Here is a 22,256-nt window from a genome sequence, read left to right as displayed (position 1 = left end):
AATGTCCTTATATTGTTAAAAAAGGAGTTATCCTAATACCAAAACTGTATTGTTCTGAGTCACTAGGAAAAAAAAAATGGTTCAAACTCACTTCATTAAAAAAAAAAAAAAGGCGAGGGAGGCCAGGCGTGGTGGCTCATACCTGTAATCCCAGCACTTTGGGAGACTAAGGCAGGCGGATCACCTGAGGTCACCTGAGGTCAGGAGTTCAAGACCAGACTGGCCAACATGGTGAAACCCTGTCTCCACGAAAAATACAAAAATTAGCCAGGAGTGGTGTCACGCACCTGTAATCCCAGTTACCTGGGAGACTGAGGTGGGAGTATGGCTTGAACCTGGGAGGCGGAGGTTGCAGTGAGCCAAGATCTCACCACCGTACTCCAGCCTGGGTGACAGAGTGAAACTCCATCTCACCCACCACTGCCCCCCACCCCCCAAAAAAGGGAAGGGCAGTTTAGGAAATAAAGAATATGGAATATGGAGAAAATGTGGAACCTAAATCCTTTAACAAGATGTACACTGACCTTCAAAGACACTAAAACTAATACAATCTATTAACTTACATTAGACATAGCTATTCCCTCTAACAGAAAATAAAACTTGCTTCAACTTAGTATTTATTTTTACATTATGTTTATTAGGCTTTCACCTGGTAGAGCATCCATTGAGTTCATTAATTCCAGTATAACGCAGTTATTGGATGTTTTCAGTTGATCTATGTGAGAGTGGCTAATAAAAACATACACAGAAAGGGGCAAAAATTCTGTTTTCAATCATTTAGCAATTTTAAGCAAAATTATTGCTTTCTGGTATTTAAAAAAATATACACAGAAAGGGGTAAAGGAAACAAGATTTCTCTTTGTTAAAATGCTGAAGAAATTGGGAGAGCCAACCATAAAATTACACTCATCAAAAGTGTAATTAAAGCACTAAAGAACACTCCCCGCCCCCCCCCCACCTTAATAGTACATTACTAAAGACCTATTTGCCACAGTTCTTTTATTTAGTATATCACATCTACCTGTCAACAAAAACTTATAAGGCACGGTAAAAGGTAAAAACAAAGTCTGAAGAGACAGAAGAAGCATCAGAACCAGTATCAGATACGGCAGAAATGTTGTATTAACTTTTTTTTCCAGACACACACACCGAAAGGGGTAAAGGTATCAGGAATTCTCTTTTTTAAAATGCTAAGATATTTTATGCCAACCATAAAATTATACTCATCAAAAGTGTAATTAAAGCACAATAGATCACTTCCCCACCTCTCACACCTTAATAGTACATTACTAAAGAACTATTTACCACAGTTCCTTTTACTTAGTATATTATGTCTACCTATCAGCAAAAAATAATAAGGCACAGTAAAGGGAAAAATGAAGTCTGAAAAGACAGAACAAGCATCATAACTAGCATCGGATATGGCAGGAATTTTGGAGTTAACATACTAGGAATTTTCTAAGACTATAATTAATATGCTAAGGGCTATAGTGAAAAAAGTAGACAACATGTAGAAAAGTAGAAAGTACACAAAAGAAACCTAGAGATCAAAAACATAGTAACAGAAAGAAAGAATGGCTTTAATGGGCTCATTAGTAAACTGGACATAGCTGGGGAAAGTATCACTGAGCTTGAGGATATGACAATAAAAACTTCCAAAACTTAAAGAAAAAAAGCCTGAAAAAAAGAGAAGAGAATATACAAGAACTGTGGGGAAATTACAATAGGTGTAACATATGTATAATTGGATTACTAGGAAGAGAATATAGAAAAGAACAGAGGAAATATTTGAGGCGATAATTACTAAGAATTTCCCCCAATTAATGTTAGAAACCTAACCACAGATCTAGGAAACTCAGAGAAAAACCAGGAGAAATGCCAGAAAAACTACACCTAGGCATATCATCTTCAAACTACAAAAAATCAAAAATAAAAATCCTGAAAGAAGCTAAAGGAAAAAAAAATTACCTATAAGGGAGCAAAGATAAGGATTACATCTAACTTCTCAGAAACCATACAAACAAAAAGAAAGTGGAATGAAATATTTAAAGTATTGAGAGAAAAAAAAAACAAAACATCAACTTAGAATTCTATACCCTGGGAAACAATCTTTCACAACTGAAGAAAAATAAAGACATTCTCAGACAAACAGAAATCGAGAGAATTTGTTGTTAGTACGATCTACCTTGTAAGAAACACTGAAGTTTTTCAGAGAAAAGGAAAATTATATAGGTCAGAAACCTGGATAAAGGAAGTGCACTGGAGCAGAATAAGTAAAGGTTAAAAAAAAAAAACAACTTATTTTTCATATTTTAACAGATCTAACAGAAAACCATTCAAAATAATAGCAACAATGTATTTGATTATGTATGCTTCTGTGTGTGTCTGTGTGTTTATGTATAAATGAAATGAATGACAGCATTAAACAGGTGACAGGAGGAAGAAATTAGGAATATTCTGTTATTATAAGGTACTTGGGTTACCTGTGAAGTATATTCTGTTATTATAAGGTACTTGGGTTACCTGAAAGTGAACGTGGATTAGTTAGTTGTAAATGTGTATTGCACACTCTGGGGAAACTACTAAGAAAAAAAAAAAAAAAAAAAAAAAGGCAGCAGTATAATTGATATGCTAAGAAAGAAGAGAAAACTGAATCATGTTAAATTCTCAATTAAGACACATGCACACGTATGTTTATTGCAGCACTATTCACAATAGCAAAGACTTGGAATCAACCCAAATGTCCATCAGTGACAGATTGGATTAAGAAAATGTGGCACATATACACCATGGAATACTATGCAGCCATAAAAAAGGATGAGTTTGTGTCCTTTGTAGGGACATGGATGCAGCTGGAAACCATCATTCTTAGCAAACTATCACAAGAACAGAAAACCAAACACCGCATGTTCTCACTCGTAGGTGGGAACTGAACAATGAGATCACTTGGACTCGGGAAGGGGAACATCACACACCGGGGCCTATCATGGGGAGGGGGGAGGGGGGAGGGATTGCATTGGGAGTTATACCTGATGTAAATGACGAGTTGATGGGTGCAGCACACCAACATGGCACAAGTATACATATGTAGCAAACCTGCACGTTGTGCACATGTACCCTACAACTTGAAGTTTAATAATAATAAATAAATTAAAAAAAAAAAAAAATTCTCAATTAAAACCACAAGGAGCCAAAAAACAGAAGACAAAAACAGGAACAAAGACCATGAGCAACAAATGGAAAACAACAGTTATGGTAGATATTAATCCAACTATATCAATAAATGCTTTAAATGTCTAACAATTAAAAGACAGAGATTGTCAGAGTGATCAAAAAACAAGACCCAAGTACAATAAGTTCTCACTTAACATCACCGATAAGTTATTCAAGACTGCCACTTTAAGCACAACAAAACAAAAACAATTTGTTTTTCTCATCAACATTATAGCAAAATGATGTTGAACAAAATAGCATTATTGGAGGACTTACTGTATGTCATTTCACTGAAAGTCATGGTTTCCAAGAGCCTATTGAGGAACTTAAATAAGTAATTACTATATATGCTGTCTACAAGAAATCCACTTTAAATATAAAGACAGATATAAATTAAAAATAAAGAGATGGAGAAAGGTACACCATGCTAACATTAATCAAAAGAAAGCAAGAGTAGCTATATTAATTTCAGACAGAGCAGACTTCAGAGCAAGAAAAGTTATCAGGGATAAAGAGGGGTATCACATAATAGTAACAGGATTAATATTCCAAGAAAACAAAACAATTCTTAATGTATGCTCAACAACAGTGTCAAATTAAATGAGGCAAAGACTGATAGAATTACAAGAAAAAATAGACAAGCCCACTATTATATTTGGAGACTTAATTACCCCTCAATCAGAAATGGACAGATCCAGCAGGCAGAAAATTCAGTAAAGACAGAGTTGAACTCAACAACATCATCAATCAACTAGATATAATAGATATCTATAGATTACTTTATCCAACAACAGACTGCACATTCTTCTCAAATTCACATGGAACACTAAGAAACACCACGTTCTATCGTCACACACACACACACTTTAACAAATTTAAAAGAATAGAAATCATACAATATCTGCTCTCAGACCAAATTAAAATGGTGATGTGGTTTGGGTTTGTGGCCTGGCCCAAATCTCATTTCAAATTGTAATCCTCAATGTTGAAAGAGGGGCTGCTGGGGGATGATTGGATCATGGGATTGGATATCCCCTTTGCTGTTCTCATAATAGTGAGTTCTCAAGAGATCTGGTTGTTTAAAACTGTATGTCATCTCTCTTTGCCCTCTCTTCCTCCTTTTCCAGCCATGTAAGAGGTGACTCCTTCCTCTTCACTTTCTGCCATAATTGTAAGTTTCCGAGGTCTCCCCAGCCACGAGGAACCGTGAGTCAGTTAAATCTCTTTTCTTTATAAATTACCTTGTCTCAGGTAGTTCTTTACAGCAATGTGAGAACAGAATACAGATGGAAAACCCCAAAATACTTGTAGATTAAACACACTTCTAAGTTACATATAAGTCAAAGAAATCTCAAGTGAAATTTTAAAATATTTTGAATTAAATGAAAATACAATGTATCTAGATTTGTGGTATGCAGTGAAAGCAGTGCCTAGAAGAGGAAATTTATGGCATTGAATGCATATATCAGAAAAGAAGAAAGATCTAAAATCAATCATCTAAATGCACATCTTAGGAAACTAGCAAAGGAAGAGCAAATTAAATCCAAAGTAAGCAGGAGAAAAATAAAAAATAAAAAATTAGCATAGAAATCAGTGAAACTGAAAACAGGAAATCAACAGAAAATCAACAAAAACAAAAGCGGGTTCTTGGAAAAGATCAATAAAATTGGTAAGCCTCTGGTCAGGCTAACTAAGAAGAACAGAGAAACAAATTACTAATATCAGAAATGAAAGAGAGACTATTACTACAAATCCCATAAACATTAAAAGGATAATAAAGGAATACTGTTAACAACTCTATGTTCATAAATTGGGTAACCTAGATGAAATGGATCAATTCCTTGAAAGACACAATGTGCAAAAACACATACAAGAAGATAAGGATAATTTGACTAGGTCTGTATCTGTAAAGAAATTGAGTAATTAATAACGTTCCAAAACAGAAAGCACCAGATTCAGATGGGTTTACTAATGGATTCTACTAAACATTTTTTTAAAAAATTATACCAATTTTCTACAATTAATTTCAGAATATAGAAGCAGGGAGAATACTTTCTGACTCATTCTACAAGGCCAGCACTACCCTAATACGAAAACCAGCAAAGACCTTATAAGAAAAAAAACAAAAACAAAAACAAAAACAAAACAAAACAAAATCCCCACAGACCAATATCACCCATGAACAAACATGTGAAAATCCTCAACAAAATATTAGTAAATTGAATCCAACAATACACAAAATGAATAATACACCACAACCAAATGGGATTTATCCCAGGTATGCAAAGCTGGCTCAACATTTGAAAATCAATTAATATAACCCATCACATCATCAGGTTTAAGAAAAATCACATAATTATATCAATAGATGCAGAAAAAGCATTCGACAAAAACTAATATCCATATATGATGAAAACTCTCAGTAAACTAGGAATACAGGGGGAACTTTCTCAACTTTATAAAGAACACTACAAAAAAGCATACAGATAACATCATATTTATGAAAAACTCAAAACTTTCCCACTAAGATTAGAAACAAGGCAAGGATGTCCTCTCTCATCACTGCTTTTCAATATCATACTGGAAGTCCAAACTAATGCAGTAAGAAAAGGAATAAAAAGTATACAGATTGGAAAGAAAGAAAATTGTCTTTGTTCACAGATGACATGATTGTCTGCATAGAAAGTCTCAAAGAATTAACAACAACAAAAAAATCCTCCTGCAACTAATACATGATTATATTATAGCAAGCTTGCAGGACACAAAGTTAATGTGCAAAAGTCAAGCATTTTCCTCTATACCAGCAATGAACCAGTGGAATTTGAAATTAAAAAAAAAAATTACCATTTACATTAGCATACAAAAGTAGGGTACTTCACTATAAATTTAGCAAAATACGTACAATATCTATATGAGGAACGTATAGAACTCCAATGCAAGATATCAAAGAAGAGCTAAATAAATGAAGAGATAATCCATGTTTGTGGATAGGAAGACTCAATATTGTCAACCTGTTAGTTTTTCTCAACGTGATCTATAGATTCAATGCAATCCCAACCAAATTCTCAGCAAGTTATTTTTTGGACATCAACAAACTGATTCTAAAGTTTATACTGAGAGGCAAAAAACCCAGAAGAGTGAACTCGACATGGAAGGAAAACAACAAAGTCAGCAGACTGACACTATGGAACTTCAAGATTTACCATAAAGCTACAGTAATCAAGACAATGTGTTATGGGCAAAAATAGACACACCAATGGAGCAGAGTAAAGAGCCCAGAAAAAGACCCACATGAATACAGTCAGCTGATCTTTGACAAAGAAGTAAGGACGATGGAGAAAAGACAGTGTTTTCAACAAATGGTGCTGCAACAACTGAACATGCACATGTGAAAAAATGAATCTAGAAAGAGATCTTACAGCCTTCATAAAAATTAACTCCAAATGGATCATAGACTTAAATGTAAATTGTATAACTATAAAATACCTAGAAGATAACACAGGAGAAAACCTAGATGATCTTGGGTATGGTGATGACTTTTTAGATATGATACCAAAGGCATGATCCATGAAAGAAAAAACTTATTAACTGGACTTTATTAAAATTTTAAAACTTCTGCCCTGAGAAAGTTAATGTCAAGAGAATGAGAAGACACGACACAAACTGGGAGAAAATATTTTCAAAAGATACATCTGATAGGCCAGGCGCGGTAGCTCGTGCCTGTAATCCCAGCACTTCAGGAGGCCAGGGTGGGCAATTGCTTGAGTCCAGGAGTTCAAGACCAGTCCGGCCAACATGGTGAAATCCCATCTCTATTAAAAATACAAAAAATTAGTCGGGCATGATGGTGTGAGCCTGTAGTCTCAGCTTCTTGGGAGCCTGAGGCAGAAGAATTACTTGATCCTGGGAGGCAGAGGTTGCAGTGAGCCGAGATTGCACTGTACTCCAGCCTGGGCGACAGAGCAAGACGCTGTCAAAAAAAAAAAAAAAAAAAGGGAACGGAAGGGAAAGGGGAAGGGGAAGGGGAAGGGGAAGGGGGAAGGAAGGAACCGTGAAAAGACATAAAGAAAACTTAAATGCATTTTACTAAGTGAAAGAAACCAATCTGAAAATGCAAGATACTGTATAATTCCAAGTATGTGACATTCTGGAAATGACAAAACTATGGAGACCGAAAAAAAGATCACTGATTGCTAAGGGTTGGGAATGGGGTGAGGGAGGGAAGAATGTACAGGTAAAGAACAGAGAATTTTTAGGGCACTGAAACTACTGTTATGATACTATAATGGTGGATACAAGACATGGATACACTGTCAAAACTCCATAGAATGTACTGAACATAAGACATGGATACATTTGCCAAAATCCCATAGAATGTACAACACAAGAGTGAACCTTAATGTAACTATGGGCTTTGGGTAATAATTATATGTTAATATGGGTTCACTGATTATAACAAATGTACCCCTAAAGTACAGGATGAGGTGGGTCAGGTTGTTCTTGTGTGGACAGGGGTATATGGGAACTATCTGTACTCTCTGTTCAAATTTGCTGAGAACCTAAAACTGCTTTAAAATTAAAGTCCAGACCGGGTGCGGTGGATCACACCTGTAATCCCAGCACTTTGGGCAAAGGCCAAGATGGGAAGATCACGAGATCAGGAGATAGAGACCATCCTGGCTAACACGGTGAAACCCCATCTCTACTAAAAATACAAAAAAATTAGCCGGGCATGGTGGCGGGTGCCTGTAGTAGCTGTAGTCCCAGCTACTCTTGAGTCCAGGAGCCTGAGGCAGAAGAATTACTGTAGTCTCAGCTACTCATAAGGCTGAGGCAGGAGAATGGCGTGAACCCGGGAGATGGAGCTTGCAGTGAGCCAAGATTGCGCCACACAGCACTCTAGCCTGGGCGACAGAGTGAAACTCCGTCTCAAAATAAATAAATAAATAAATAAATAAATAAATAAATAAAAAATAAAGTCCAATAATTTAAAATATGTATGTATATATATTTTTAAAACCTGCACACATAAACTGTTTAGATATTTATTCCCTGTCCTCTATTAAAATAATTCCTCTAAGACCTTTTTTGAACAAGTAATTACAACTTGATTTCTGGGTAAAGTTTTTATTTCACCACAGCATCTTTCAAAAGCAAAATATGTCTATGCTGGCATTTCAGAAATGCACTTATCTTCAGATTCTTGTTGCTTTGGCCAGCACCAGAATCTTTTTAATAATATATACACTGACATCTTAGACTTGACACATGACAAGCAGTCTTAAGAGTAATGCTTAAAAAAAATCATCACTGCCAGATAATGCTTATAATACAAGGAAATAACATATAACCAGATTATATAAATCTGAAAATTATTTCCAAAAAATCTACACATTTTGGGATTGGAAGGAACCAGAGAGAACACTCAATTCACCTCCTCCCATTTGAGGTCTATTGCAGAAGGTCCAGACTCATTATTTTCAAGATATTATCTCCATACTTTACCCTTATCTACATCTCCAGTATCATCTGCTACTTCCCACTAGGCCCCTTGTGTCTGCTGTGCAAAAACTCCCCATTCTCTTATTAATTTACTAAGTTCTTTCATATAATCAGTGTCTCTAAACACGCTATTCCTTCAGTCTGAAATTCACTGAGCTCTATCCACATTTAGCAAGTGCCTATTCATCTTTCATCACACTGTTTGAATAGTAATTATGTAGACAAAAGACTTAATTTAAGAAAAGTTTGACCACAAAATTCTGACTGTGGAATAATTCTAAACACAAAAAGAACTGTAATGAAATCTTAAAATTTATTTAGCAAGTAGTTGGTTGCTGTTACTGGTCTAGCAATTTTTTTGGCAGGGGAGGGTTACTGTAGGATACAGCATATGAATAAATATTGCTGGTGTTGGGAAGCAGGGATTTTATTATGAACAAAGGAGATTCAAATATGGAATAAAGGAAGATGAGAAAGAACCCTGTAGTACTAGTTTTGAACTGGAGGTATTAATATAAATGCATTAAATAACAAGCGAACAAAAAACAGATACTCCTTGGTTCTGTCCATTGAAAGGGTGAAACCACAATGGCAAGAAATAGCAATGAGCAAATCTATACTCAGACATTTGTTTTCAAATACCACTGCCCAATAAAAAGGCAGTACTAGGACTTCTGAAAAAATGGCTGATTCCAAGTCTGAAGCAAGAAAAAACCAAAGTAAGGCTAAGCATCATGTTACTCTTGTTTTGTTTCATTTTGTTTTTGAGTCTGGGTCTTGCTCTGTTGAGCAGGCTGGAGTGCGGTGGCACAATCATGGCTCACTGCTGCAGCCTGGAACTCCTGGGCTCAAGCAATCCTCCCACTTCAGCCTCCGAAGTAGCTGGGACTATAGGCATGCACCACCATGCCTGGCTAAGTTTTTTTATTTTTGTAGAGATGAGATCTCACTATGTTGCCCAGGCTCGTCTCGAACTCCTAGCCTCAAGAAATCATCCCAAATGTTATGTTAAGGAAGTGCTCAAAGACTAAAGAACAGTCATGTTAAAAGGACACAGGAGCCAGTCACTAGTCAAATTTGGGACACTTTTAGCACAAAAAAGTTAAAAAAAATTTAGTAACAAAAAATAATACATAATTATTACATATACAAGAAAAAAAAGAATTGCAGATAGAGAAGAAATGTTACAATGTTTTTAAATTACTCTTTTTGTAATTAATTTGTTATTATCATTATTATTATTTTTGAGACAGAGTCTCCCTCTGTTGCCTAGGCTGGGGTGCAGTGGTGCGATCTCAGCTCACTGAAACCTCAGCTTCCTGGGTTCAAGTGATTCTTTTGCCTCAGCCTCCCAAGTAGCTGGGATTACAGGTGTGTACCACCACACCGAGCTAATTTTTTTATTTTTAGTAGAGATGGGGGTTTCACCATGTTGGCCAGGCTGGTCTCGAACTCCTGACCTCAGGTGATCTGCCTGCCTCGGCCTCCCAAAGTGCTGGCATTACCGGTGTGAACCACCCTGCCCGGCCTTTGTAATTTAAAAATTACAATTTGGGCTGGGCGCGGTGGCTCAGGCCTGCAATCTCAGCACTTTCGGAGGCTGAGGTGGGTGGATCACGAGGTCAGGAGTTTGAGACAGGTCTGGCCAACATGGTGAAACCCTGTCTCTACTAAAAATACAAAAATTAGCTGGGCATGGCAGTGGGCGCCTGTAATCCCAGCTACTCAGGAGGCTGAGGTGGGAGAATCGTTTGACCCCAGGACATAGAAGTTGCAATGAGCTGAGAGACTCCATCTCAAACAAAAACAAAAAAAAAATTACAATTTGTAAGTCCCCAGTATAATAAATAATACAGATAAAGACCATTAGTGGATGCTAAACACAGTGGGTGAAAAGTTGTTGGGGTATTCTTACGGTCTCCAAGTATCATTTTACTATTATGCTATATGCTAATTCTATATACTAATTCTAAGATTATATGCTAATTCTAAAGAGGAAAATATACCTTTACAATGGAGAGATCTGGCTATTACCACCTTATCCAAACAGTAAAATAAAGCATCACCAGTGATGGGACAACCTGATATCATTTGCCTCATAATGTAATGTACTGTGAAGTTCACACTACTTAGCTTCTCCTTCATATATATGTATCTCCTATGTAATATTTTCCTAAAAATATTTATTTTGAACCTAATCAAGTAAACATATAAATTTAAAACTTGGGACATTCTACAAAACTACCCCAAACTCTTTTTATAAAAGGCCAAAGCCATGAAAAAACAAACAAACAACAAGCAGGATATTATTCTAGATAAAATTACAAGGAACATTAACCACATGAACCTTGACTAGATCCTGGATGATAAAAGTAAAACAAGAAATATAAAACACTTTTGGAGACAATTGGGGAAATTTAAGTACAGGCTGTCTGCTACATATTACTGAATTACTATTGATAGTCTGAGGTGCAATAATGATTTATGGATATAAAGGAGAATGTCATTCCTAGGAGATACATGCTGAGATATTTAGGAGTGAAATCTCAAGATATCCACAATTTACTTTCAAATGGTTCAGCAAATATGGAGGAAATACGTCAAGATGTTACAACTGGTAGATACAGATGAAGTATATGGGTATTCGTTGTACTGTTACCTATAGATTTGGAATTTTTTAAATAAAATCTTCGGGGGTAAAATCTCAGTTCAAATGTCGCATCTTCTGTGGATGCTTTTTTTTTTTTTTTTTTTTTAAACTTTTCTAGTGGAATTATTTTTTCTATCTTCAGTATTCCTGCAGTCTTTATATTTCTACTTCAGCACTTAGCGAATTTGTTAATTGCTAATTCCTAGGTCTGACCTTTTTCCTAAACTGTGTGAAACTGTCCTCATCTTCATTCCCAGAATTGAGCTCTTTATCTGGCACCTACTAGGTATTCAATGTTTGTTGTATGATGAGATAAACTGACATGCCACAGTAACAAACTCAAACTGAATCTAGGTATTGTCTATATCACGTGTCTCAAATTTAATTAAATCTATCAAGCAGGAAGCCTATTAAATGGTCCTTTGTGATCTGTACCATTATAATGAGTACCCACATCAACATTCAGTGGATTTAAAATTGATTTAAAACAAAGCATAACATGTTTCCCTCAAGCAGACTCACCCTTCAGTCATCGCAGGCTTATTTTCATTTAAATTCTTCACACTTTCGACTCAAGAAAATTAGAGAAGCATACCTGCTCTATATCCTTGGAAGTGGAGGTCTGGTTTTCTCCCATGATTCCAGGCTGCTCATTTTCCCACGGTAATTTATTTTTTCCTTTTCCTGCACTTAATACCCTCCGGGTACAGATAGTTGGACTGTAAGATCCATAAATTTGCATGCTATCCCTTACGTGGTCACCACAGTGACAGTGTGCACTCTGAGTTCTGTTACCAGCCAAAAGCCAGTCCGTATCTGCTCCATGTGCCAAATGGTTTGATCTACCCCCGGCAGAAGATGGCATCAGTACTGCATATTCCACAAATCCCTGCTCTGTTAGCCTTGGTAAGGTTTTCCTAGCCAATCTGGCCTGCACAGCATTCATCACTCCATCTCCATTATCTTGCAGTTCAACAGTATCCACAGCTTTAAAAAGGATGCTGGTTTTACCTGAGCCCATTGATGATGCCAATACGGCAAAAGCTTCTAAAGCTGCTTGGCGTACCCTGCGTTTGCTATCTACAAGAGCTGGGGCAAGATCAAAGGACAGTTTGGGCAAGTCAAAATCCTCACTAGGATAGGTCAGCAGGGAGCAGATGCAAATGTTCACCACCTCCTCTCTCACTCTGGAATGCTTATGTTTGAGATGTTCCAGGAGTAAACAAAGCACCTGCTGAGGTCCTACTTCCTTCATTAGCTTGAGGAAGATTTTCATGTATTCTTGTTTGATTACCAACTTGTTGTCTGCCAGTACTTTGACAGAAGCTGCTATAACTGGTCCCAAGAACTGCTGTACCTGCTCTCCAAGGCGAATAACCAGTAAATGCAGGACTTGAAGTGTGCCATGAACCACTTTGAAGTTAGAATCGTCTAACAAATTATATAGCAAACTAATGAAGCCAACAAGACTAGAATGAGGAGTAGAACTAGGGTTAAATTTTCCCAGCACCTGCTTTAGTTCTTCGACGGCCTGGGTTCGGTTCTTATAGTCTTCCTGATCCAATAATCGTGAATGCAGCTCCTGAGGAATAATCCCAAATTTAAGATTGCTGTTGGAAAGAGTCACTGCACAGGGAAGGGGATCTTCAGGAAATCCAGAGGCTTCAAGTTCCAAATAATAAGGAACTTGACTTCCAAACTGGGACTCCAGGCGGCGATTGTAGTGTCTCCTCAGGGCAGAGGGGAGACGAGAAATATAAGATTGAAACCTGTCTTGGCCAAGTCGCTCCCCAATTTGTTGAAGTGTGGAGAAAGCTGTCTCAGATTCTTCTGCTGTCTCCTGATCACCAAGCTTTCGGGCTAGGGATATTATCACCTCGGTGAGATCCAGACCAAGCAACAAGTCCTCAGTAGTAAGCAAGATGGGAAGCAGTAGTGCTGTGGACGCTCTAAGTCGGGCATCGGTACTTTCCAGTCCTTGTTGTATAAGCGTTCTTAGCACCTCTCCAGAACTACGTTTCAGACATATATGCAGGATCTGCAGCGCATCTTTCCGCAGGGCTGGATTCTCTTCCCGTAACGAGACAACTAGTTGAGGCAAAAGTGCTAAGCTAAAGGCCTCTTCCAGCTGGCCTGCCTCCCCCTGACCCCGGAGAACGTCTGAGAGAAGTTGCAAGCAGAGCCGCTTCTCATCACTACCTCCTTCCACAAGCACTCGGCCCAGTGCCCGATACAAAGCTTCCTTGCGTCGGGGGAAGCCAAGTCGACCCCCGCGCCGCGGCAAAGCAGCTTGCAAAGCCTGAAAGGCCTCAGAAGGATCCGGCGCGGTGCGGAGGAGTTGAAGGAGCCGAGTCTCCTCTTCATCTCCCCCTGACAAACCGCCTCCAGAATCAGACCAGCTGCTTGAGACTGCCTCCGAGGGCATCAAGACGGCCGAGGCCAGAGGCGAAGTTGTAGTGGGGCAGGAACCGTGGTCCCCCGCAGCTCCACGGCAGTAGTAGTTTTTCTCTCCTCTCATAATGCCCCCAACTCCACTATCATCAGTCTCTGGGGCGGAAGGACGACTGCGGCTCTGGAGCCGATAGGCAGAGAGGACTGGAAAGGGCGGCAGCAGAAGCAGCGCGGAGGGCGCAGCCGCCATGCAGGGTCGTCAGGTGGCGGTGGTTGGAAGACATCATTGCCGTCTCCGAAGGGCTCGATGGAGCCCGGACTTCCAGATCCTCTCCAAGCCCCAAGCTACAGAAGAGGAAAAAGATCAGCTGCAGCCCGCCGCCAGGCCGCCCCCAACTCCGGGAGGCAGCCTCTGGCAAAATGGCCCCCGTCTGAGCCGTAGACCCCACAGCTGCCACCGGGCGCAACCAAGGGCACCACGTGACCAAACCGATTGCTTCCATGGTGATGTACCCAGCGCGGACCTCTTGACCCGGAAATCCACTTGCCGTGATGAATGCTGGGTTATGTAGTCCACGTCAGGTGTAGAGACTAGGCCAAAGTCTCCTGGAAGAGGAAGTCAGAACATTGCAAACGTAGCTAGAGCGGAGAAGGGAGGAGGGGTGAAGACATTAGACGGATGTGACGCTTTCCTTGCTCTGGGCGGAAGTTGCCCGCCCCACCCGTAAGAGTTGGGGTTTGACCGGAGCTAGTGAGGATCCAGCCCAGGCTCCAGTTGTCCGCGGCTCCTCCTCCTGTCGCTTCCCGTGTGATTACTGGGACTCAGGTATTTTCCTTTTGCTGTCCTCCAGCGGTGCAGACTTTGGCAGTGTTTTGCCTGAATGCCACTGGTGCTAGAGTAAGAGGCAAATGACTGAGCGGAGCAGGTGGAAAGAGAGACGACATCTTCTTGTGCAGGGCTGGTTACCCTTGTAAACGCGTTACTCTCTGCCACCCTGAGTAACTGTGATCCTTTCCTCTTGCCATCTGCTTATCAGGACAGAAGATCCGGACCACGGCCAAGCTCACAAATCGGGTACTTTTTTTCAATTCCTGGTCTTTGGGGCCTTTATTCGCCCCCGCCCTCCTCCCCTTTCTCCTTTTGTCGACTTCTCTTAACCCTCCGGCCGTAGAGGGTTAATTTTTGTTTGTTTGTTTTTGTTTGTTTTTGACCACGTTTCCTTACCCTCATCACTTTGCGTTTTCTTTGCAACGTACATAATCTGGAAATAGGTCTTTTTTTTTCCCCCCCCCCCCCCCCTGTAGCTGACCGCCTCTCCCTTAGACGTTATCAAAGTCTTTCCTTCTAATGCAGTTCCTCTGTGGGACTCTCCCCTTCCCTCCGCCCCCTTCGTCTGCCGCCCTAGCCTCCCTGCAGGATCCTCAAGCATCTCTGCGGCCTTTCAGTCTCCTAGAGATAGAGATTGCGAAGACAATTTCACTTGCGGTGGAAGTTCTTGGCATCACGGTTCTAAGAGAATTCTGCCCTGTGGATTTAGGAATAATAGTAGACATTTATTTATTTTAGGCGAACTGAGAATTTTGTGTGCATTTTCTCCTTATCATAAATGATACTTAAACGAACACAGTGGAAGAGCTGGCGTATCTAGTGTGAGCCTGAATGCTTTGGAGTGTGGAAGAGAGATTTTTTTTTTGAAGGAGAATTAATACAATTACTTTTGAATGACTCGTGCGAAAAGTCTAAGTTATCATTTGAAGACCCAAATTTATGCACTTCAAATGCAAGTATTCCTACCCTTCTCTGTACCAGGTGGGATTTATCTTAAATACTTTTTAAAGTCTTGGGATAATTGAGTCACATATGCTAAACAGCTTTATAAATAATGCTCCCAGCTGTTGCAAGCGCAAAAATAATTTCTGAATTTTTGCCTTAAATTACGATTTGAATATCAGTTTTGTTTTGTTTTTTGGGGGGTGGGGATGGGGAATAGACTTAATATAAATGAGGCTGTGTAAATACACATCCTATGTTTTGGTTTAAATTCTAGGCTGTTACTTGGGTTTTAATAAGCCATTTTCGTGTTTAAATGAATCTGCCTAAATTAGGTTTGGCTAACATGTTTCATTTTAGGGACAGGTTAAAGACAGGGAGGTGAAAAACAAGAAATGATTGTAGCAGTTGTCAATGAGAAAGTGTCTGTTTCTCATAGTCCCAACCTAAGAAGCTCAAATGTGTAGACCCATGTATTGCCCAGACTTGAGGAACCCAGTTCAAACTAAGCTAGAGAATGATGTACACATTACAGTGCCAGTTTATGTTGAATCAGAATTTTCAAGTTGAAAATCCAGTGCACTCTTTCTTGTATCCAAGAACTTGGGAAGCCAAGTTAATAACTAGAGGTTGTGTGGTAATCGTGGAATCACAGAAAAGGACTTCGAAAGTCTTAAATGAGAGACTTGGATACTTAAGCAGTTATCATGCCCTTTTCCTGGGAACAAAGCAAGATGAGTCTTCCTTTTGATTCTGTTTTTTAGGTCCCTGTGAATCACTATACATTACAGATTGCAATTTATTTTATATCTGTTATATTTTGTCTCTTTGATTGAAGACTTAGAAGATACATTAGTCTCCGTAGTGGATATTTAGGAAATGGGACTTCATCAGCATCACGTCTTACTAATTATCTTTTAGAACTATTTTGTGGAACGTAAATCTCATTCATTGAGTGTGTATTCTGTTTATTACGAAGCAGATTTTTTTAAAATCTTACTTTGGAAATCTAGGAATTCTTCTTATATTGACTTAAAAAGCCTTTCGTATTTACTCATATATAGAGAGAGTACAAATTTATAATCAATTTTTAGAATAGTAGAATACACTATCAGGTGTTTTATTAATAGTACACCTAGGAAGGTTAAAAGGAAGTGGTTAAGGATACATTGAAAATTGCAAATTCAGCTAAAACAAGTTTAAAATTTCAATAATTTCAAGAGTGTAGTTAAATTAGTGAATTATAGGAATGTGTGTGCTACATATGTTAATTTTTTTTTAGCTGAACTTAAGGGTAAACACAGTTGCCCTAAAACCTCCTTTATTTCCAGAATCAGAGATAACATAGTAGTTCCCTGGGCGAATCACTATGATTTTTCTATGTTCTTACTCAAATTTTACAGACATCCAGGAATATTGAACATCAGTGTGAATTCTGTAAACTAGTAAGAATTTTGTATAGTTTGAGAAGTTATTGTGAAGAAATGCTATGCAAATGAAAGTTGCTATTAGTATTAACAAACAATTATAATAACACCATGTTTTGAGTATTTGCTATGTGCCAGGCACCATGCTAGGTACTTAGTAAATATTAAGTCATTTAATCCTCACAAGAATTTTTTGAGGTTACATCTTCTACATTTGGACTGTGGAACATTTTATGGATGTTTCCACAAAAGAGTAATTGGATAGAGGAAGAAAGTATAACTCACATTTGCTTAGAGCTTGGAGAAGGTTTTGGTGGAGTTCAGTGTTGAAACTTTAGGATAAAATTAAGATTTTTTTCCATTATTCATATGTTTTATTATATATCATTTAATTATATATTTTTAAATTTATTATTTTTTCTTTCAATCCTTGTTTGGTTGAAGATTATATATATTTTAATCTACCCTTTTTGGATTTCTATTCAAAATCTTTTTAGTTTCTTATTTGAGGTAACACTTTAATAAGTTAAGAAATTATGAGCTTATTTTACAGCATTGAGTCAGTTTTCTTGATGTATATGAGTGATATATTTTCATCTACTTAGGTTTATCTTCCAAAGCCATTACATATTTCTGTCTTCAGTCAAAACTGTAATTTTAAAGAACAATCCAACTTGTATTGCATATTAATTACTATGTATAAGTTAACAGAATTTCACGTCTGTTGCAAACAGTTTTTCAGTGGACAGGGATTAATTATGTAACTTAGACGCCTGTCATAACATGGATTCAGAAATAACACAGAAGAAAGCAAGTTCCTAAAGTCATTACCACATCCAGTAAGAGTTCTGACAGGCTTCTAATTTTACTTTTGTTTGTCAAGTAATAATAAAAGTCAAATCTCAGATAAAAGGAAAATATCCTAATTTGTTCCATAGGCTCACTGATAAAATTATATACCATTATTAGTTGAATTATCCTATGAGAAAAGTTGAACTGTGGGAAAGAAATTTAAGAAAAGAGCAGATGTGATAAAATATTCTCCTAATTTCATAAATCGGTTATTTTCTCCTTTTAAAGAAAACTGTCCCTTTGAATTTTTTTTTTTTTTTTTTTTGGTAGTAATCTTGATTTCTCTTCACTGTTTATTTACTCTGGGTGTGATCTATATTTATATGGTGGCAGATAATTGCCTCCCAACTGATTTCAGCACCACTGTTTTGTGGCTTAGGTGTCAATTAAGTAGATAGGGACTAAACTCACAACTTGACCTTTATTAACTTGGTTTCAGAGGCTAAAGTTAAGTTACTGTAGACTATGGAAAGTTTGATTTTGTTTTAATTTCAAATAGATACTTTTTATTCGATATTGACTAATGCAGTTACCAAGATTCAGAATACTATTAAGTGTTTGTTTTATCGTTTAAAAAAAAAAAAAAGAAAGAACAAAAACTATAGCAGGGATATAGAGAAACCTGCTATACCAAATCTGCTTTTAGACAAATACCAGAAGGCAATGATTGTTCCATGGATCCTTCTTTATTTCATTTTAAAGCCCTGATGTATTTTTGTATCTAATGTGTGTATATTTTATAAAGATTTTATGTGAATGATCTATCCTCTTTGTATTTCTGTTCTGCACATTTTTAATTTCTTGTTTGAGTTAAAATTTTAATACAATTAAGAAATTCTGAGCTTATTTAATAAATGAGTCAGTGTAATAGAATATTTAAGAATTATGTAGACAGAGTGCCAAGGTTTAAATCTTGCCTCGGACTTAATTTCTCTGTGCCTCAAATTTCTTTATCTGTAAACTGTGTTATTTCTGAATCCATGTTATGACAGGCGTCCAAGTTACATAATTAATCCCTGTCCACTGAAAAACTGTTTGCAACAGACGTGAAATTCTGTTAACTTATACATAGTAATTAATATGCAATACAAGTTGGATTGTTCTTTAAAATTACAGTTTTGACTGAAGACAGAAATATGTAATGGCTTTGGAAGATAAACCTAAGTAGATGAAAATTTTACAGATAAAGAATAGTATTTACAGATAAAGAAAATTTTACAGAAAAAGTAATAATAACAGCACCTATTATATTGTTGCTCTGAGGATGAAAGGAATTAATACATGTAAAAAGCTTAGAACATTAACTGGTACATATGACAGTCAAAGGTATTCTAAATGCTCTTTTGTAGAATAATTTCATTTTATGAGAAGTGATAACAATTATAAATTGATTCAGTAAATATTTTAAGCAGGTCGACATTGTTTGACATTAAATTTTTTGAATGTAATGTGTAGAGAGCATTGTTCTAAGATTAAGAAAACATTCTAGTCCCAGTAACGTTTTTTACTAATTATGTATCTTGCTAATTCATTTAACCTCTCTGAACTTAGGATTCTAAAACTGTAAGTCTTATTCAAAATTTAGTGCCTTATGTTTCTGTTGTTTAAGAAAAAACTCTCTTACTGTGCAAAATTTCAAAAACATGTAAAAGCAGAATAATATGATGAATATCTATTTACCTATCACGCATCTTCAATAGTTATCAACTCATGATGACATCTATATCCCCTTCCATTCCCTCATCCCCTATTATTTTGCAGCACATCCTAACAACATATTATTTCATCTACAAATATTTCAATACAACTGATTATGGGGGCTCACACCTGTCATCGCGGCTCTTTGGGAGCCCAAGGCAGGAGGATTGCTTGAGGCCAAAAGTTCAAGACCAGCCTGAACAACATAGTGAGATCCTATCTCTACAAAAAAGAAAAATAAAAAATATTAACCAGGCATGGTAGCATGCATTTGTAGTTCTAGCTACTCAGGAGGCTGAGGAGGGAGAATCCCTTGAGCCCAGGAATTCAAGGTTACAGTTAGCTATGATCACACCATTGTACACCAATTTCAGTATGTATTTGTAAAAGAGAAAAGCTCTTAAAAACACAACCACAATACCACTATTTAGCAACAAAAAATAGCAGTGACTAATTAATATATTAAAATCCAGTCAGTGTGTAAATTTCCAGCTGTTTTCTAAACATGTGGGTGCACACACAAGTGTATGGTTCACAGGTTGTATTTGATTGATATGTCTTTTAAATTTATAGGTGCATTCTCTTTATTTCTTGCAGCTTATTTGTTGAAGAATTTAGTTTATTTTACAAGATTTTTCATAGTATGTTTTTGCTAATTGCATCTTTCTGGTATTGTTTAACATGATTTTTCTATTTTCTATATTTTGTGTAAATTAATAGTTGGAGCTAGAGAATTGACTGTAGTTTAATTGGCTTGACTTTGGTGTGTGTTGGGGGTGGGACGTGAGAATACTCATGGGTGTTATGTTTTTCCATCAGAAGGTCCAATTATCTAGCTCTCTCTCTTTTCGTGATATAAACAGCCCTTCGCAATCAATGCCCAAGATTTATTAAGGATGCAAAATGGTAATATTCTATTATTCCTTCTCTATTTATTAACAGGGATACTTTTAAAAAGAGAAATTTGGCCAGGTGTAGTGGCTCATGCCTGTAACCCCAGCACTTTGGGAGGCCAAAGTGGGAGGATCGCTTAAGACCAGGAGGTCGAGACTAGTCCAGACAAGGTAGTTAGACCCTATCTCTTAAAAAACAAGAACATACAAACTCATCTATTTCAAAACCCAGTAGTACAGTTAGCATAGGAAAGGCATAATAAATGTTTGATTCTTTCTCTTTGTTTACTAGGTTTCAAATAATGAATTGGTACATTAGCATCCTCCAGTGGTGACCTCTAGGATTTTTTTTTAAGTATCATTATTAACTCATGCATTTAAAATATCTGATATCTTTTAATCAATTGCAGTTATTATTATTGATGATCAGTTTGTCCTGTCTTTGACTAGTGAAAGCCTATTCAGTTTGGCCCCTGAATATTTTTTATACTACTCTTGTAGTATTTGATAGCTTTCTTGCTATCTAGGATTTATTTATTTATTTATTTTGAGATAGGGCCTCACTCTGTCTCCCAGGCTGGAGTGCAGTTGTGTGATCACTGTGCACCGCAGCCTCAACCTCCTGGGCACAAGCAGTTCTTCTAGCTCAGGCCCCCAAGTAGCTGAGACTACAGGCGTGTGCCATCACACCCAACTAATTTTTTTGTTCGTTTTTTTCTTTGTAGAGACAGAATTTTACCATATTGCCCAGGCTGGTCTCAAACTCCTGGGCTCAAGCTATCCTCCCACCTTAGCCTCCCAAAGTGCTAGGATTACACTACCTAGGATTTAGATTCCAAATTTGTCTTGACATCTTCTGCCCCAGACATAATATCAGCTATTTGCCCAAGGAGTTCTGTTCTCTTTGAGGGAAGTGGTATTTAAGGACTACATCTGAATGCTAGAAATGTTCTTTGCTACTGGGATGGTCAGTTTCTAGACCTTTTCAATAGACAGAGCTAGGAAATAGAATTTTTTTTTTCCTTAAAATAATATTACATATATTTCCTTAGTATTACATGTATTTCATTTATATTTATATAAATATAAATATAATACTTATACATTACATATATTTCCTTGAAATATTACATATATTTCCTTAATATTACATAGATTTAATATGTATGTATAGCTCACATGTATTTTATATATTATATATTTATATATTATATTAATATATATTTATAATAATATATATTACATGTATATATTATATAATATTATATTGCATTTATATATTATATAATATTGATATGCTATATTTAATATTAATATACATCATATAATATTTATATATTATAAATTATATAGAAATTATGTATTATGAATATTTACTGTTATTTATATACATACATTTATTCTGATACTATTTATTCAAATACAGACTATGAGGCTTGTAATTAACATCTTAGTGTTATATCTTTATCTTCTTTTTCCCATACCAAGAATCCTAGATCACAGTGACCCTAGGGTTGATAGAATATCATATCATTACTCATTTGCTTTATAGCACAATGCACACATTAACAGTGTCACAATACAAATAAACAGTGTCCTCATCAACAATGCAATTACTGAAAATAGCATAAGATGTATATTTTAGGGCATATTGCAATAGAGACTATCAGATTACTGTTTTAAAGTCATTTGGAATGGTATGATAAGGCCACTATCTAGGTACATATTTTCTTCCTTTGTATTTTCAAATTTCTTATGGATCATGTTTTTAAGATTTAATTGTGCTTTATAATTACATAAAATACTTTTCTGACTCCACAATCAAATCTATAAAACAGAGTATATTCAAAGATGTCTAC

General features: G+C 36.8%; 2 protein-coding genes across 8 annotated transcripts in view; one reads left to right on the top strand and one right to left on the bottom strand.

The window, feature by feature from the left end:
* The window catches only part of TOGARAM1 (TOG array regulator of axonemal microtubules 1), a 115,022-nt gene extending 100,760 nt beyond the window's left edge, over positions 1-14,262 (bottom strand). For 3 of the 6 annotated variants that reach the window (XM_073010955.1, XM_073010953.1, XM_073010954.1), the window contains exon 1: positions 11,961-14,258. In XM_073010955.1, the coding sequence (XP_072867056.1) occupies positions 11,961-14,006 (2,046 nt within the window). In that variant the 5' untranslated portion in view covers positions 14,007-14,258. Of the gene's footprint in view, positions 1-11,960 lie in introns of all 6 variants that reach the window. The other 3 variants (XM_073010957.1, XM_073010956.1, XM_007986574.3) reach the window with 3 other exon arrangements.
* Positions 14,263-14,441: 179 nt separating this feature from the next.
* The window catches only part of KLHL28 (kelch like family member 28), a 37,220-nt gene continuing 29,405 nt past the window's right edge, over positions 14,442-22,256 (top strand). Inside the window, exon 1 of one of the 2 annotated variants that reach the window (XM_007986582.3) lies at positions 14,442-14,582. The gene's annotated coding sequence lies outside the window, so the exon portion shown is untranslated. Of the gene's footprint in view, positions 14,832-22,256 lie in introns of both variants that reach the window. The other variant, XM_007986583.3, reaches the window with a different exon arrangement.

The sequence above is a fragment of the Chlorocebus sabaeus genome, chromosome 24 (assembly GCF_047675955.1).
Source record: "Chlorocebus sabaeus isolate Y175 chromosome 24, mChlSab1.0.hap1, whole genome shotgun sequence".
In the NCBI taxonomy this organism is placed as follows: Eukaryota; Metazoa; Chordata; class Mammalia; order Primates; family Cercopithecidae; genus Chlorocebus; species Chlorocebus sabaeus.
Note: the sequence above shows the minus strand (reverse complement) of the source record. Positions and strands in the feature narration are given on the sequence as shown.